A 17793-nucleotide genomic window follows, 5' to 3' on the forward strand; every position below is an offset into this window, starting at 1 on the left:
TGCGTGTATACATCTTAATTTGGTTGAGCATTCCCAGTAAAATTCTTCTTCTTCTTCTTCGTCTTATTATCTGTTTCGGTATTGATGGATCTTTTATATGTCTATAATATCAGAAAGATCAAAACAATTTCAGTTTCCGCTCTCCGTTTGAATTGCACTCATTATTTCTCAAATATCTACCTGTTGAATTACTTTAGAGGTTTTATTTGAGAATTATATATATATAACGACGTACATTTGTATAGTCACTGTTTCTGTGCCCTGTATTCCAGCAATGTAATGAAAAGCTACCTAAGTGATTAGCATGCACTTAATTAATGTTCCTCCTTTTCAGCCGTAATTGTCACAAATTGTGTTTTTGACTCAAGTCTTTTGTTGTCTATGCTAGTTTCTCTTCTTCCTTTTTAAGTGCTATTTTTGAATAATATTTAGTTGAATTTATATATTTTCAAAATAAAAGTTGCAAGGAGAAGATGTCACCAAATTCAATATTTCTTTTTATTTTTATAATATATTTGTAAAAAACTTTTCATTTCAAAAAAATATATAATGATAAAAATAATTATTATAATAATTTTAACATCCAATTCAAAAGTTAATATAAGATAAAGCTCATGTTATCGGTTGAGAGTCGGGTTATAGTTTGAGTTGACCTGGGTTAATATAAAAATAAAAATAATAATTATTATATTTTTAAAATTTAACTCAAGGCTTAACTCGAGACAACATTTAAGTTATAGGTCAAAAGAATTAATCTAAATTTTAAAAAATAATAATTAAGGCAACTTTGTTATGAAAAAAAAATCAATTAGTTTTTTACTTGTGTTTCATCATGGATTTCTAATCGGATCAAATCAAGTTAATTCTTTTTCTATTTTTTTAAACTTGAATTATTACAAGTCTTGGGTTGGCCCGGTTTCAGGTCAATCTACTAGGTTAATTCTTGTTTTATAACTAGATTTATTATAGTATTATTAATCTTAACACTTAATATAAACTAAAATAAAAAATATAATTAATTTAAAAAACATGCAAGTTTTATAGCAATACATGTTAAGGATAAAATAGATTTTTTTATATTTTATTTTATATTATCCAATATGACTAAATAAGATATAAAAATAATTATTTTATCTTGTATATCATTAACAAATACAAATATATCTTTCTTTTCTTTTCTTTTGTTATCTTGTCTCTACTATTTTCATATAGATAATCCATAAGCATATTTATGATTATTTAAGGGTATGGTAGGTGTTATTTTTTAAAAAAATAAAAAATAATAATAATTTTTATTTTTAATATCAACATATAAATATTTAAAAATATATTAAAATATTTTTTTATAAATCTCTGTTTGAACCACAGTAACAAACGAGGGCTAATATATGCAGTTGTCGGTCTCGGGGGTTGGGGAAAAAGTGATATTCGGATTTTGAAATTTGACTGAATATTTAAAAACTGTGCCCTCGAGTTGAAGATGCCCTTAATACACAGGAGGCACCAGCCCAAAAAAGATGATGGGCCTTGTGTCTTGGACAATGTGGAGTCCATCAAGCACCATCTTACACGTGTTCATGGAGGACGGTTAGCGGGTTACTATGCCACTGTACCGCACTCCGGATTAAACTAAAAATTTTATTTCAATATAAAAAAATCAGATGATAAAAAATCCAACCACGTGGATTCACTATATAAAATCTTAAGATGTTATTTTTTTTATATAAAAAATATTAAAATATTAATATATTTGACCAATCTAAATCAATACAAATTAATTATCTATATGTCCAAAATCCAATCATTATTTTTTAAAAATAAAGGAAAATAGTTTTTAGATTAAAAATTTTATTTTTCAACTTATTATTTTTATTGACAAAAAAATTAAATAAACATTGTTAAACCCTTTTTAAACCACCTAATAACTCTAAAAATCTAAAAATAAGTTAAAAAATCAAAATTCGACTCATATTGATTTTTTTTAGTTTAGATATACTATCTCACAGAAGTCTAAAGGCAAAAACCTTCACATCAAACTGCTATAAGTTTTTTTTTTTAATTATATTATTAAATTAATTAAGATTATCAAGTCAATGACGCACCTCTCGAATTCTTTTTTTTTTCTCCTTTAAAATCGTTATAAACTCCTAGCCATTTTTTTATATTAAAAAAAATGTCTCAGAGATTATAACGGTTTTATATTAAAATAAAAATTAACCCGACCAGGTGATTGGACAACATGTCACTTATCTACTATCTAACTAAACGTGTCAAGTTGTTGGTACCCCACGACAAATTCTTGCTAACTACTAACCACCCTAACTGTTATGCTGGCCTGCTGCTTCCAATCTGCTATTACTTCTTCTTCTGCTTCTGCAACACACTTCCTTTCCATTAAAGGCTTCTTCTCCATTCAAGGTTTATCGTAACATCACTCCTTCCTGTTGAATGTTTGTTGTTATGCTGTAAAATAGAATTGATCTTCCGGGAAGGACATCAATCCGTAAATTTAACATAAAATGGCAGCACAACAAGCGCATCAAAGAGGGAGGGAGCCAGCCTTCTTGCCGATAAGAAAACATCTCCAAATGACTGATTTTTTAAAGAGGGAATAAGGCACAGATGCGGATGTCCCCTCTTTTACAACAATAATAAAAATAACTAAAATCTAACTTTGATAGGTGTACGTTAAATTACCAAAATTTATTTTTAAAAAATTATTAATTTGAGTATGATAAATTCTAGGTTATTGAAAATTTATATAATTATTAATTTTAAAAGTTATAAAATTAGTTAATATATATATATAAGTTATCTAGATATCTATATTAATAATAATAAAAAAAAACTAAAATATTTGAATCAAAATCTTGCATATAGTTTATGGCCAAGGAGTTACATCATTCTATGCAACCCATAATATAAAGGATAATTATATATATATATATATAATTTAATATTTAACTATTAAATAAGTTTTCAATAATAAAAACTTAGAATTTTATTTTTTTAATTTTAAGTTCAAGTTTTGTAATTATTAATATTAATAATAAATAATAAATTATATATTTATTAACTTTAAAATTCATAAAATTAATCAAGATAAGTCTATCTATTTGTTAATTTCAAAACTCATCAAATTAATGAAACGCCACACACACACTCATCAAATATATATATATATATATATATTGCCGTGAACGCACAAACAATCCCTAATGGAGCGACTTAATATTTGTTAAATTCTAAAATCGGGGCCCCAAACTTTAATCTCTCTAAACTAATAAAACTGATTTTTTATTCAAAGCTAAGTATAAAATTTAACCCATTGATATCAACGAATTAAACAAGGACGAAAATATATTTTTGAAAAAACAAAATTATCATGGAATACTCCACTGTGATTTTCTCTCCAAGTGTACAGCGATTTTCCTACAAGTTTTTTTTTTTTTTTAAATTTGTAATGTGTAATTTATAGTATTTTTCTTTTCTGTGAGCTCACAGGTCTCAAATTTCAAAAGAATTTAATTGGAGATGAGTGATTGGAATCGAAAAGAACAAAAAAAAAAAAACTGTACAAGTTCTCACCAACCGGTTGCAATTGTCATCCTGTGTTGGTTGCATCGACAAGGTCTTCTCCCCCCTTTTTTTGTTTTTTGTTTCTTTTTTAAATGGCCATGGACAAGGTCAACTTTAACCAGCATCACAATAATACCAGACGAGTAGTACTCTGCGTTTCTTTATCAGTTTTCATTCCACACGATGACAACACATACAATCTTTTAAGGATTTTGAGCTAAAAATAGCGGTAGGAGGTTTCAAGCTACCTTCTCTCCTCTTCAGACACGACGATTTGACCATCCCTTGTTTCTCTCCCTCTTCCTTCCGTAAATACCATACAATACAGCACATATCTCGCTTATATACTGCACACCCTTCTCGCAAGGTTAGGATCATTTCCCTGCCCCTACTCTCTTTTCAATATTTTTGTGCCTTCTTCATCGACCAAGGTATGTTCTTCTTTCCTTACAAAGAAGGTTTCTTTTCTTTATTCTTTCTTTTGCCTTTTTCTGATTCTTTGCAAATACTCACCGATCAAACTTTTTGATACTCTTTTGTTTTTGTAGATATCACCGTACATTTCATAATGTTATGTCTTTTTCTGGGTTCTTGTGCACAGGCACAAATCCCAATTCTTTTTTTCTTCTTTTTTGGGTGGGAGAAACTTTGGTTATGTATGTCTTGAACTCCACTGAAGAGAAAAGTTGTTTAATTAAATTTGTGGTCCTGAATTCCTGAGAATGATACAATAATTGGAGATCCATTTAAATGCAAACACAAACTAATCTTCACGATAAATCACCTCCGCGCCATTGAAGTTGATGATATTGATTCATTGTATTAGGTCTTAGTAACTTGGCACTGCAAGAACTGGTTTGGATAGTCAACCTCCTGTGTGGATGTTATTGATAAGTCTTTGATGGCACTAGATCAGTGTCATTGTGTCCAGTCATTTAGCTATTTATACCAACGAAACGTAAATGAATCCTAAATTGTATGAATAATATTGATCCATGGTCTGCATTCTCTTGGTCCCTCCTGGGCTGTATCTTTATACCATATTTAGACTTGCCTTGAATTGAGCTTTATCTAGCTGAGAATAATTTCCTGCAAGTTCAACAATCATCATCAGACATTGAAGTAACTTCTTCTTCTGGTTACAGATGAGTGATGAAACGAAAACACAGGAAAATGAAGTTGTTGAAGCTAAGCGCCAAGCACCCCGTCTGAACGAGAGAATCCTTTCATCTTTGTCAAGGAGAACTGTTGCTGCACATCCTTGGCATGATCTTGAAATTGGTATTTATGCAGAAGATGATCGTATTTGATGTTTGTATTTGATTTACATTCAAGAAGAGTTGTGAAATTAATTATGCTCCAAAATAATGTTGTCTGCAGGGCCTGGAGCTCCCCACATTTTCAATGTTGTAAGTCTTTCTTCTAACTTTATCTATCAAATAAGATTAAACTGCATAGACCCAACAAAAAAGCTGAAATAAAGGACATATTTATGATCATATGAAAACTATTGCATCAAATCATTTGTTTCTTTGCTTATGTTTTCACTAACGTTCCTTTGCCCAAGAAACAATTGTGACTTGTAACTAGAGTGCACATTTGAGTGGTGATTTCCAAGCTCGTAGTTTTCATGGTGAAGTATTTTCTTGACTTTTTTCCCTTGAATTAAACAGGTGGTTGAGATAACAAAAGGAAGTAAGGTCAAATACGAACTGGACAAGAAGACAGGACTAATCAAGGTATGAATAATTCTGCATCCATCAAAATTGAAAGAAAAAAAAAGTCCTAGACCCTGGACTATGGAGGAAGTTCTTTACACTTTCTTTTCATATCAGTCATAGCCTTTTGTTTGTTTTTTCTGTCAAAATGAATGCTTAGGTCGATCGGATTTTATATTCCTCGGTGGTCTACCCCCACAACTATGGTTTCATCCCTCGCACATTATGCGAAGACAATGATCCCTTGGATGTTTTGGTACTCATGCAGGTGACTTGATTTCTATTTGATATTTAATGTCAAATTCAAGATTCTGCTTAATTTTTTTCCTGCAAACCTGATGGTACCGTTTTTTAATTTCGCACCTTGTGATCCAATTGAATTTCTGATCTTAGTAGGAGCCTGTCCTTCCTGGCTGTTTTCTGCGAGCCAGGGCTATTGGACTTATGCCCATGATTGACCAGGTAATCTTCTGGAATTCTAAAGCTAATTGAATCACTGATACTTAAAAGTTTACGTTTCTACCATTGATAATTCTTTCCTTTATATTGCAATTAAATTACCTTGTCATTTTCATTTTGATGCAGGGAGAGAAAGACGACAAGATTATTGCAGTGTGTGCTGATGATCCAGAGTACAAGCACTACACTGATATCAGGGAGCTGGCCCCTCATCGTCTTTCTGAGATCCGCCGTTTCTTTGAAGATTGTATCCTTTCTCTCTTGTGCTAACCAGTGTTAATTTTAGCAAGTATTGTTTGATGTTTGTTTACAATGTGACGAGTACTGATTTCTTAACACGCTTGCACAGACAAGAAAAATGAGAACAAGGAGGTTGCAGTTAATGACTTTTTACCTTCAAATTCTGCTGTTGAAGCTATCCAGTACTCAATGTAAGTTTCTCTAAACAACAAAAGGATTTGTGCTCAGTATCTCCTTCCAATGCCAGTTATCGAATTCGACGCGGTATCATTTTTTATGAACTTTTATACATTGTTTGGTGCAGGGACCTTTATGCTGAGTACATTCTGCACACCCTGCGGCGGTAGACGCCTGACATGGCCGTGTTCCATGTTTTTTCATTGAGGGAATTCCTTTGATTGTAATAAGGGGATTATCAACCATCATTTAAGATTATTATGTTCAAACTTCATTTTGGACTTTATGTGATTTGAATTGTTTATGTGCGCTTGTTTGTTTTAAACAATGCTGCAAGATCATTTATGTCAGTCTTGATCAAGGAGATTGGATACGATGAAGTAATCGTCAGTAAAACTTTTGCTCTCCTTAGTAAGCCGAGGTTCTCCCTCGTTGCAAATAACAATCCAGTACAGAATGTTTCTGATACGGGAAGAACATGCAGCATTCTCTGCCCGAAAGAGCAATGCAAGGTCGTTTCATTTTGTGGGACTACCACCATAATCTCAACCCATCATCAACATTCTCCACCAGGCCTTTTCTTTCAAAACTGTCCTTATCACCACCATTTGAAGTTCTAGAATTTAGAACTCTAGTGGTAAGCCTTTAATTCCATAATGGAAAGTTTTGATACCATCATTAATTTACGATTTTGTACGAGAAAATTTTATATTGGGATGATAAAAAAATATATTATTATTATTATTATTATTATTTTCAACCTTATCAAATATCAAATAACAAGGATGGAAAATATAAATGAGGTGTCTTCTCTTGAAAATAGATAGTTTTATCATTGTAATAACCATGACAAGAACAATACTTTTGCAAAAACTGCAATATTTGCAATATTTGTTGATGTATTATAAAGAAGAAATTAAGAAAAGCTCCTGAATTAGTTTAAAATATATTTTAAATCAGGCAATCTTGAAAGAAAAGCTAAAACAACTTATTTGTATTGCTGAAGAGGTTGATTAAGTGTGTACGTGTCATTCAAAGTAAACGTATTTATACTAAATTGATTTTTTTGAACTACAAATTTAATTGGTGGTCGAGACTTTGTTGTAAGAGATAACAAGATATATCAATTGAAGTTTTCATCATCTTTTTTCTTTTAAAAAAAAAATAGTTTCATGTGATCTTGATTTGTTAGGTCTCAAGAAATTCTAGATTTTAAGATTTTATATGAATATATCTCTACTAAAATTGGATTTAATATATTTAGAGTAAGCTAACTTGTGCATGAATTAGTGATAATATTATATTTATTTTTTGGTATAGTCAAGTTTAAATTAGGGCAAGTTTTTAAGAGATTGAGGTAAGGCACTTTCTTTATTATTTTTGGAATGATTATTATTTTTGTATTATTTTTTTAATTGCTAAGATTTTATAGGTTTTAAGGAATTTTAGAAAAATCCAACACAAAATCTATAAACCGAACATAACTTTTAATTTGACTCTGAAATCAAATAAATGTTTTAATAAAAGATTCTAAAAACCATGTTTTTTATGAGATTAAAATCTCATTGTCATAAAAAATGGAGGCTTTAAAATAATAACTAGAAGTGACTATTTAAAATTTATAATATATTTCTTGTTGTATTTGGATTTTTCTTTCTATTTAAATTATAATTTTTAATTTAATTAGAATTAAAAAAAAGGTAGTTCGTGGTTTACCTGTGCAGAGCACGCCAGATAATATGAGTTGACTGAGCCTGAGCAATGGATTTTAGTTTATTTTTTCTCACGCGTGCAAAAACGTGGAACGCTAGAGAAAGAGAATGGTTGGCCATTACAAGTTGCAACAGAGTAATTGAAAGACTGAAGATTCCATGCTAGCTTTGGAAGCACGTATGGTTGACCATAATTAGAGCCAGTTTAAGATGACGACGACACTTGAGTAATGATTAAGAACTTCAATTAATTGCAAGTGAGGTTCTTATAAGTGGTGGAAGAGACTTATCATCTTTGAATTTGAATTTTACCATGTATGTCTGTCACTCTCACAGTATCTTACTTGTTCACTGGGCTTGCAGAATGTTCAGTAGACCGTGGGGATTAGTCGTAGTGCGTGTAAGCTGGCCCGGACACCCCACGTAAAATAAAGAACTTCAATTAATTAATTAATTATGTTTTATAAAATAAAAATTATCTCTGTTAAATAATTCTTTTAAAAAAATCTCGTTTATAATTTTATCTTCCATGCCGATATAAGTTAGTTTCCGTACACGTAGCGAAGAATTAGTGAGGTGCGGAGAGGGCCACGACATGCCCGTGCTTCATTATTTTTAATTTTTAATTTTTAATTTTTACAGCTAGCAATTAGTAGCTGCGTGGTAATTAATTCCATGTAGCTGGATTTCATGTAAAACAGATCGAGACTCTCTTCATAAAAAGAAATTGATTTAGGGATATGGTGGTTCCAGATTATGATTTTATAAAGGCAATCATATGCTCTTTAACCTGTTTTTGGTTTCCCGTACACAGCCATACTGGCAGGCCTCTTATCGAGAAAAGAAAAGATTAGGATTCTTTATGGGCCTCCTTTTCAGTTTAGCAGCCCAATAACATCGATGGTTACCATAGCTCGGCCCATGTTTATTTTCAAGAACCCAGCCACTTATGTTATAGGCTAAATAAGAAAATACAGAACAAAACAATGGGCCGATACCCGGGGTTCCTGCATGTTTATATGGGAAGCTCCGAATTCGCGGGCGTGAAAAAGAAGACTACAACCAGTTTTCATCTGTAATCTTTCCTCTTTTCATAGCGTCAGGCTTGGATCATTCTTCCACGCCAAGTCACAAGTAAGATTAGGTGGGTTTTTTTAAAAAAAAAATGTAAAAGAATATCTAAGTTATTGCTAACATGCTTTTTAGTAGAAAAATAATTTAAATTATATAGGAGTTTTCTTGGTATCATCTGATTATTTACCGGTCAAAAAATAACTTAAACAATCCTTTAAAAATATAAATTAATTATAAAATTTTTTAAAATAACATCTTTTTTTTTTTATATTATTGAGATGAAAACTAATGCAAATATAAATTAAAAATAATAACAAATAAAGAATATAGAAATTTGATGGGCCAAAAGAATTGAAAATATAAACTTCAAATTTAAAGGTTTATTCTCTCTAAAATAATAATTATAAAATATATTTTTTAAAAAAGTTTATAAAACCTTAAAAAGGTTATAAATTCTATCTCAATTAAAAAATAACAACAAAAACATAAAAAAATTTGAAATAAAGTAGGAAATCCAAAAACACATGGGAAATAACAAAATTATCAAAATTAAGGCTTAAGTGTGATTTTTTTTTTTATATTTAAAGATTCAATGATTCGCATAGTGACTATTATAGAAAAAACAATCTTCGAAAACTATTATAAATATTTTAAATTGATCTAACAATCTAATAAAAAGTTATGGTTTTTTTGACTCATCATTTTGGTCTAGCGCAACCAAATTTCTTTTGTTTCTAGACTTGTTTTATTGATTTATAAATATATTTGTTAAACTATTTACATAATATGTCCAAAGCAAATCCTCATCTAGTTATCGCACATCTATATATGACAATTAGAATCACTCGTTATTGTAAGCCTGACTATTTTTAGCAGATATTTGAGAGTGTAATTACAATTATTTTTTAAAGTGTTTTTTATTCAAAAAAGTATTACAATAATATTTTTTTTATTTTTTAAAAATTATTTTTAACATCGTTACATCAAAATAATATGAAAATACTAAAAAAATATCAATTTAAAATAAAAAAATAATTTTTTAAAAAACTCTTTTAAAACAACACATAGAATTTTAATCTAATATTTTATATTCATGACGCTGCGGTTGTTTAACTATTAATAAGATTCGTATAAACGTTTTCTCCTCTGAGTTTTTTTGTGCTATGGAAAGCGTGGAAGTAAAAACACTGGCTCTTTGAAGATTTAGAGGTTGCTCATAAATATTATAATATTTTAATATTTTGAAAAATTAGAGTCAGAAAAAAAAATAATAATTAGAGTTTACTATTCATATTTCACCAGCCAAAAAACTATAAATTTGTAAATATTGAGTTTACAAAAAACATTCTTGATGTTATTCATATATAGTGATCTTCTTCACAACTTCTTTATTATCTTTCAAATTAAGAAAATATACGAAGAATATAATTTTTTTTCTTTTATAAACAAGCATTTTTTAACAATATAAGATTAAAATAAGTATTCTTATATTTAGTTAGTTTCATAAATTTAATTTTTATTATTAATATAAAATAAAGATTTTCTTTTTCCTTTTTTGAGTTAATAAAATATATTTTTATGGTAATTTCTAATCTGAATAAAAAAATATTAATATTCTACAAAATATTAAGATGACTATTATAAATTATGATTTTGACTTTTTTTTATGAAAAATAGTTGTAATCTTGATGTATATCTTATTTTTTATGTAAAAATTTCTTCATTATCAATAAATAAACATGTTTTCCAAATCTTTAATTGAAAAAAACTAAAAAAGAAAATTAGAAAGTGAAAAATAGAAAAGGAAAATAGTTTTCATCCAGGGAACAAACCCTTGGAGTGTTTAATTAGACTTTAAAGTATTACTCCAATTTTCTAAAAAAAATAAATTTAGAAAGAAAAAAAACTGAAACTTAGAATGTAAGTGTGTTTGGTGACAAAAAAAACTATTTTTATTTTTTCATTTTTTTTCTTTTCTAATTTATTTTACAATAAAAAACAAAAAAAAAACTGTTAAAGTGTTAATTTATTGAAAACAAAGATGATTTTTTCACTGAAAATTACCCTTTTGAATTTCATTCTGAATTCAACTTAAAATTACAATACGAAAACCAGCTAGATCCAATCATCAAATGTTGCTAGCTGATTTTCAATTTTAATTACAAGAAAAAAATTCCGCTTCCCTGCCTTAACGTTTGTTTCTTTGGCATGCCCGCCGCAGTATAATTTGGTAGATGAAGTAGTAAAACCTAGTTATACTTTTCGTATTGGGGTTTTACAGTGATACAGAATTACTTTTTATTCTTCGGATTTCGCTCATTTATTACAACACACTGGATCAAACTATTAGCCACTACCCGCCGGTTATTTAACCTCGCCAGTAGCCATTCCACTCCTTCCTCTTTCCTTCAAAGATCCAAACGAACATCATTTCCTACATGTGAAATCTCCTCACGAAAAGAATTAATTTATTTATTTATGAAACAAGCAAGAAACTCAGATACCTCTCTCTTAAAATCAATGGTTCGTAACATCCAAATCCCTTATTTATCTTTCAAATCCCATATCTCTTGAAAGAGTTTGCATCTTAATAATTTTACCAATATGATGTCGTCTGCTAAATTTCAAAACAAAACGGCTCTACTCTGCTTCTCTAGGCTCAAATTAGAAATTAAGAATTCATGGGCATTGATATACAGCTGAATGGATGTTGTCAAGTAAACATAGTAAACAATACCAACTAGTCAATCACAGATCAATTCTTGATTTATGATTTACTGAGAGAAGAAGAGAATGAAATTTGCTCTTTTTCCCTCTCCTGTACAAGTACGCAAGCTAACCAGAAAGTAGAAACTAAATTACACTGTCTATGAAAGACTTTCCATATCGATGAGATATATATATGTAACAAGGTAATGATTTAATCTGTTCATTTTATATAAAAAAAATAGTGAAACTATGAAATATATTTTATATTGTATTATGATATGGTTTGAAAGTTATGGTCTCGGTTGGGGTTGGTAGATTGGTCATGACATCAATGAATCTTGCCTTAGTATCTAGATAGTTTTTTTTTTTTAATTGTAGAATGGCATTATAGTTGCATCTATGCAAAAAGAATATATGGTGTGAATGGTTTGGTCTGTTTTGAAATACTCAAAGTGATCCTCATTTTTAATAAAAAAAAAATTGGGATAATGTGTATTATTTCTTTTTTCATCAATTTATAATTTGAGCAAAATATGATAATAAAAGTTTCTGCTATATTGGGTCAGATTTGCTACTTTCACTAAATGATTTTTTTTTATGTGGACTAATAAGATAAAAATAAGAGGTGATTTATCCTGGATACCTCCTTCTACATGCATTTTGAAATAGAATGTTGATACATCTGCTAGTAACAATCTAGAACCTTTAAGAATTGGTGGAGTTCCAAGAGATCATGAAGAAAAATCTATTTATATTATCTCTTGTTCTACATGTAATATGAAACTCCAATGAAACTGAGCTCTTGACAATTCAAAAGGCATTACTTTTGAGTATTAATTATAGCCATGCCTTTTCAAATCAATGAATTCCGGAGTCTAACTCTTATATAGACTAATAAGATAAAAATGAGAAGTGATTCATCTTGGATACCTCTTATTAAATGTATGCTAACATAGAATGTTGACGTGCCTGTGTATAACAATCCATGATCTTCTAGAATTGGTAGAGTTCTAAGAGATCGTGAAGATAAATTCCTCCGTATTTTCTCTTGTTCTATAGTTAATATGGACTCCAATGAAGCTAAGGTCTTGGCAATTCAAAAGGTACTACTTTTAAGTATTGATTGCAATTATGTTTTTTCAAATCAATGGGTTGTGGAATTTGATTTTTACAATGCTGTTACTTGGGTTAAACGAAAAAACATTATGCGGACATGACACTTGCAAGCTGAATTCAATACCACATGCAATTTAATTTTTTATGTGTGGTTTTTTAGCATGTTCATATAGAGAAGTGCATGGTCATAACTTTTTCATTGAGAGCCTTTTTAAATATGATTATGATGGAGAATTTTGTTTTTTCTGTAAGTTTTCTAACTCTTCAAGAGTTTTATTTTGTTTTATTTTATATATATGTATGTATGTATGTATATATATTGCACTTAAGGAGGTTTTTTTTATTTTATTCTTGGCGCTAGTGGGGAGAGGGGAATATTGTTAATGCAGGCGGTGACGTCTAGATATTCATTTTCCAAATTCCCTTTCAATTGCTCCACGAACCCAAAAGGAATTTGAAGTCTTTTAGTCATAGGGAGACTAGACATGGAAATCCATTGGGTTATATGCAGGCTTTAATTATATCATGTGAACCGAATCGATCACATGCATTGTTGACAGGATATTAAACCTCTCAAAAGTGTCATCATCTATCGTGCATGCTCTGCCTTATCTCCAGCCAAGACCCCACCCCGTTTTTAAAGTGAATTTGGATCATGCTTCGATCACATATATAATCGGACTCTACCTCAATTATCAGGTGGTCGGGACCGTCCATTCAGTGCCCTAGCTAGTTCTTAAATCTCACTTTCATTACCTGGCTTCTATATGCCCTACGTACAGTTCCCCCACTCCAAATCAATATCTCAATTTCCTCTCAGAGAGAAAATAAATAAACCCCCCTTCAAATCCTTTTCAAGTTACCATGGCTCAGAAATATGTTTTTCTAACCAAAACAGTGTGCCATATTGAATCTATGGGATCCAAGCAATTAATGTAATTATATATGCCTAATAAATCATATCTGCCCAGCTGGAAATAGAAATTGCATTCAGGTGCATGATAGTATTTAACAAAAACATTAAAAAAAGTTGAAGGTTTTGCACTCACTCAAGTGTGTGTTTCATGGTATGGTATGACGGATGACTTTTTTAAGAGTATTTTTTAATTGAAAAAATTAAAAAATTAATTTTTAAAAATATTATAAAAACCCTAAAAAAATTATATTTTTTTAAGATAAAAAACCCTAAACTATGGCAATGCCAAACGCAAGATTCCGGGCTTTAAAATTCTTTTCCCTGCGCATTTCTTAGGTTTTTTTGCTTAGCTGTTGAGCCCTTCTTAATTTCTATTTATCTGTATTTTGTCTATTTTATATTTTAAAAAAATTAAAATTTTATTTTAAATTAATATCTTTTTGATATTTTAAAATTATTTTAATACATTGATATCAAAAATAATTTTTTAAAAATAAAAAAAATATTATTTTAATATATTTTTGAATGAAAAACATTTTAAAAAATAAATAGACTGTTAGTATTCCACGTAATTTCAATACACAAATTCAAGATTTAATTAACAATATAACTAAAAAGTTAAGGTGAAAATATTGTTAATTTAACTGCGAACCACTTTAATCTTTCTCTTTTGTTCATTCGTATCCTTACCTTTTTTTTTTTAGATTAGATTCTTTTGCTTTTTATTTAATGACTGATAGATAAAATTTGTAAAAAAAAATAAAAATTTAAAGATAGAGAATTAAAATGTAGAAGGTAAAGAAACCACATTACTAATAAAGATTTTACATGGAAAGTTATTTTAGTTGAAAAAATTATTTTTTATTTTTATTTTTTAGTGTTAGATAGGAGAGAGAAACTTAAACAAAAAGAGAAAAATAAGAGGTCGTTATTAGTTAACCATGTTTTAATACCAAAACATAAGATTTTTATATCAATAGGTTCTTCTTCTTGAGAGTAATTGAATGAAGGTGTTTTTTTAACTTTTAATTTGCCAAAAAAGTAGACAATGAGTGAAAAAGATTTTTTGTTTTGTTTTAATTGTGTGTTTTTGGACAAATTTCAAGGTGTTTTGAGTTGCTAATAAATTTTTGAATATTATGAGATATTTTTAATTATTATTATTTAATTAAAAGAAATGGATCATTCACCCCTTTATTTTAAAAAAAGAAGATGTTCTTGACTTTGCAAGCCTGCGTATGGCTCTTGTCTCTCAATGGACTAGGCGCTTACCCACTAAAACTCAGCCACGTAACTTCTTTTCTTTAGCATATTTCTACTTTTTTTGAATTTTTTTTCAGAGTTTCAAAATATAATTTGAAATATATCTTAAAAATATTTGCTTTAATATTAACATGATATTTTTTTCTAGCCTTTCACGATTTTTTTTTCTTTTCAAGTTTGTTTAATTTTTTTGGCTTTCTCTGCAAATCTTTTATAATCACATTGAAAACAGGTTCCAAAAAATTATAATGTATTATTTTTATATTTCTAATACATCTAAAGGATAATTATAAATTTTTGCATGATTCTCCAAAAGTTTTGGTCCAAAAAATAAATATTTTGATAAATAAATTGCTAATAAAACAAATAGATCTTAAATAGGGCCCTCCTATTTGTTTTTTAAATTTTGATTGTTTATTTTTTTAATTAGTGGTTTTCCTTTTATTTTAAATTTTATCATTTTTCAAATAAATTATTGTAATTTATCTTTATTTTTTACTCTTTTATTTTATATAAATAATTTTTCATAATGTATTTATAAGAATGTTTTTTTTGCTAGCCTACCTCTTTTCTATTCGGAGATGTACAGTATTACATATCCCATCTTCATTTCAATCGAAAACCATCATTTGTCATTACATTTTCAATAACAATATATATATATATATATATAGTTAGAGTGTCTTAGGGTCACCTTTCACATAAATTTAGTTCAAATGATAAAATTAAGAAATTAATTGGATAAAAAAATGTGACACTTGAATCTCGTAATTACTAGATTTTTTTTTTATATAAAAAAAGTGGAGATCTCAAACTTGATACACAATTCATATACACGTATGATACCGATGATAATCTAACTCGTCATTTTTTGTTCAAAAGATTAGGCTTAAATTTATGTGATGAAATTTCATTTTGTTTAATTGTTGATCATTAATTAATTTTGATGAACTATAAATCCAATTGCTAGCTTTATAAATCTCATTATTTACATGTATGTATTCTTCTCTACATAAGAGACATCTTATTGATGAATTAAAGAAAGGCGACAAGAATTGCAATTCTCATTCTTTTCTCTATTTCTCTTCTCCTCTTCCTGTTCTCATTCTTCCCACCTCCTTTCCTTTTTCTTCCTTTCCTCCTCTCCTTTCTTCTATTCTCTCTCGTCCCGCATCAGTAACGTATCTTCAGTTCCTGTTTGGAAGTGTGATAAAATCTCAGACACCTTTCTAATCTCCGAGATGGTGCAATGAATACCCATACATATGAGCATGTGAAAAAATTTGCTCTCAAGTTTGAAGATGTAAATAGTGCCAGGCACATCTTTTTGTAAAATTGTCAGTGATCCATAATAAAAATCCCATTCGCGCACACTTGGAACTCAACAGAATCGAATGGGGGTAAAACCTATGCTAGAAACCCGAAACTAGGCTTAGCTAGGCTGCTTTTGAGGTGTAAAACAAAAGGGCAAAACAAAGGAACTAATTAAAGGAAATCCTATATATAGTGCTAATACCTACTGCGTCTTCTTCTTTTTCCCTTGATTACTGGCATTTATTAATTTGCTTACTGAAAAGGTGATGAAAAAAGAAGAAGAGAGCAATATTAAGTCAGTAGAAGAAAGAAAATTTATTAAGATCATAGCTGCCTAGCTAGTGGCTAATAGGATGAAGAAAAAAGAGGAGAAGGGAATCGGCAACTCATTAGCCATAATTTTTAGGCCGTTGAATTATGAGACTTTTTCGTGAGTATATATTATGGATTTCTGTTCGTATTCTTAGTTGTCTGGCGGCTCCCATCACAAAAGCAGCTGGGGAAGGTTTCATTCATGGAATAAAAGAATGAAAAGAACCTGCAACTTTACCGACAAACGCAAACAGACGAGCAAGTTTATAAACATTTATTAAGCATTGATGTCTTTTTTAAGTGGAAGAAGTTCGAATTTTAAACCTCTTTAAAAAAAATATTGTTTAATATATATATATATATTGTGCTCATCTAGCTATAATTAAAATCTTATATTCATTTAATTTGTTAATTTGGATCTCGTGCCTCAATTATGAAAAAATAATAATATAAAGAATTATATTTTCCTCATAAAAAATGTTATAGGAAATTAAGGACCTACAGAAGCAGTACTATATAGGTGGAGATTGATTTTTTTACACATCATTATTTCCAAAACCCAATATATAGCTAATATCTATTACCAATAGTTTTTTTTTTTTTTTAAAAGAGAGAGATCAGAGAGAAGGATGGTAATGTTGGTATCGCCTTTGTGATTTAAAGCACAATAATATTAGGTAAAAATAAAGAGAGACATGTCGATTTTGATTTTATTTATATATATAAAAGGAATTTGGCTCTAGACCGGCCACTAGTTGAATTATCTTGGTATAATCGCTTTAATTAAAAAAAAATTTATTAAAAACAACATAAAATCAAATTGTAAAGAACTAAAACAATACAATTAATAAATCTTCATCAATTGAATCACAAAATAAAAATATAAAATCATAAAATAAAATTTAAAACTATATTTGTTAAAAAAAAGTGACAGGATACAAGTTGAGTGATAGATTAGATGCACCCACATCAATTAAACTTGGTCGGATTACACATATATCTAATTAGATTCGATCATAATTGTGTTAAGATTAATTCAACCAGATCAAGTCATGGCTAGACATCCATAATACTCGCGTCGTATCGGGTAAAAGTGCCATTAATATTGATCTACCGAGCATGCAGTGAGCAGGAATTGCCTGGAATATATTTTTTATTCTTTACTTATTTTCAGCATGTTTGGATCGAACCTATATATATATAT

General features: G+C 29.1%; 1 protein-coding gene across 3 annotated transcripts; it reads left to right on the plus strand.

Moving 5' to 3' along the window:
* Window positions 1-3620: 3620 nt before the first annotated feature.
* Window positions 3621-6586, plus strand: LOC105136045 (soluble inorganic pyrophosphatase). 3 transcript variants are annotated; one of them, XM_011041231.1, is made up of 9 exons: window positions 3621-3946; window positions 4725-4860; window positions 4960-4988; window positions 5253-5318; window positions 5458-5565; window positions 5694-5759; window positions 5883-6003; window positions 6106-6187; window positions 6301-6586. In XM_011041231.1, the coding sequence occupies exons 2-9, from the start codon at window positions 4725-4727 to the stop codon at window positions 6341-6343; spliced, it is 651 nt and encodes a 216-aa protein (XP_011039533.1). In that variant the 5' UTR covers window positions 3621-3946; the 3' UTR covers window positions 6344-6586. The 3 variants fall into 3 exon arrangements, with proteins under 3 accessions (XP_011039533.1, XP_011039525.1, XP_011039516.1); XM_011041223.1 differs by having other exon boundaries at window positions 3622-4010; XM_011041214.1 differs by lacking the exon at window positions 3621-3946 and adding an exon at window positions 4360-4537.
* The last annotated feature ends 11207 nt before the right edge of the window (window positions 6587-17793 follow it).

Source organism: Populus euphratica, unplaced genomic scaffold (assembly GCF_000495115.2).
Source record: "Populus euphratica unplaced genomic scaffold, PopEup_1.0 scaffold2.1, whole genome shotgun sequence".
NCBI lineage: Eukaryota > Viridiplantae > Streptophyta > Magnoliopsida > Malpighiales > Salicaceae > Populus > Populus euphratica.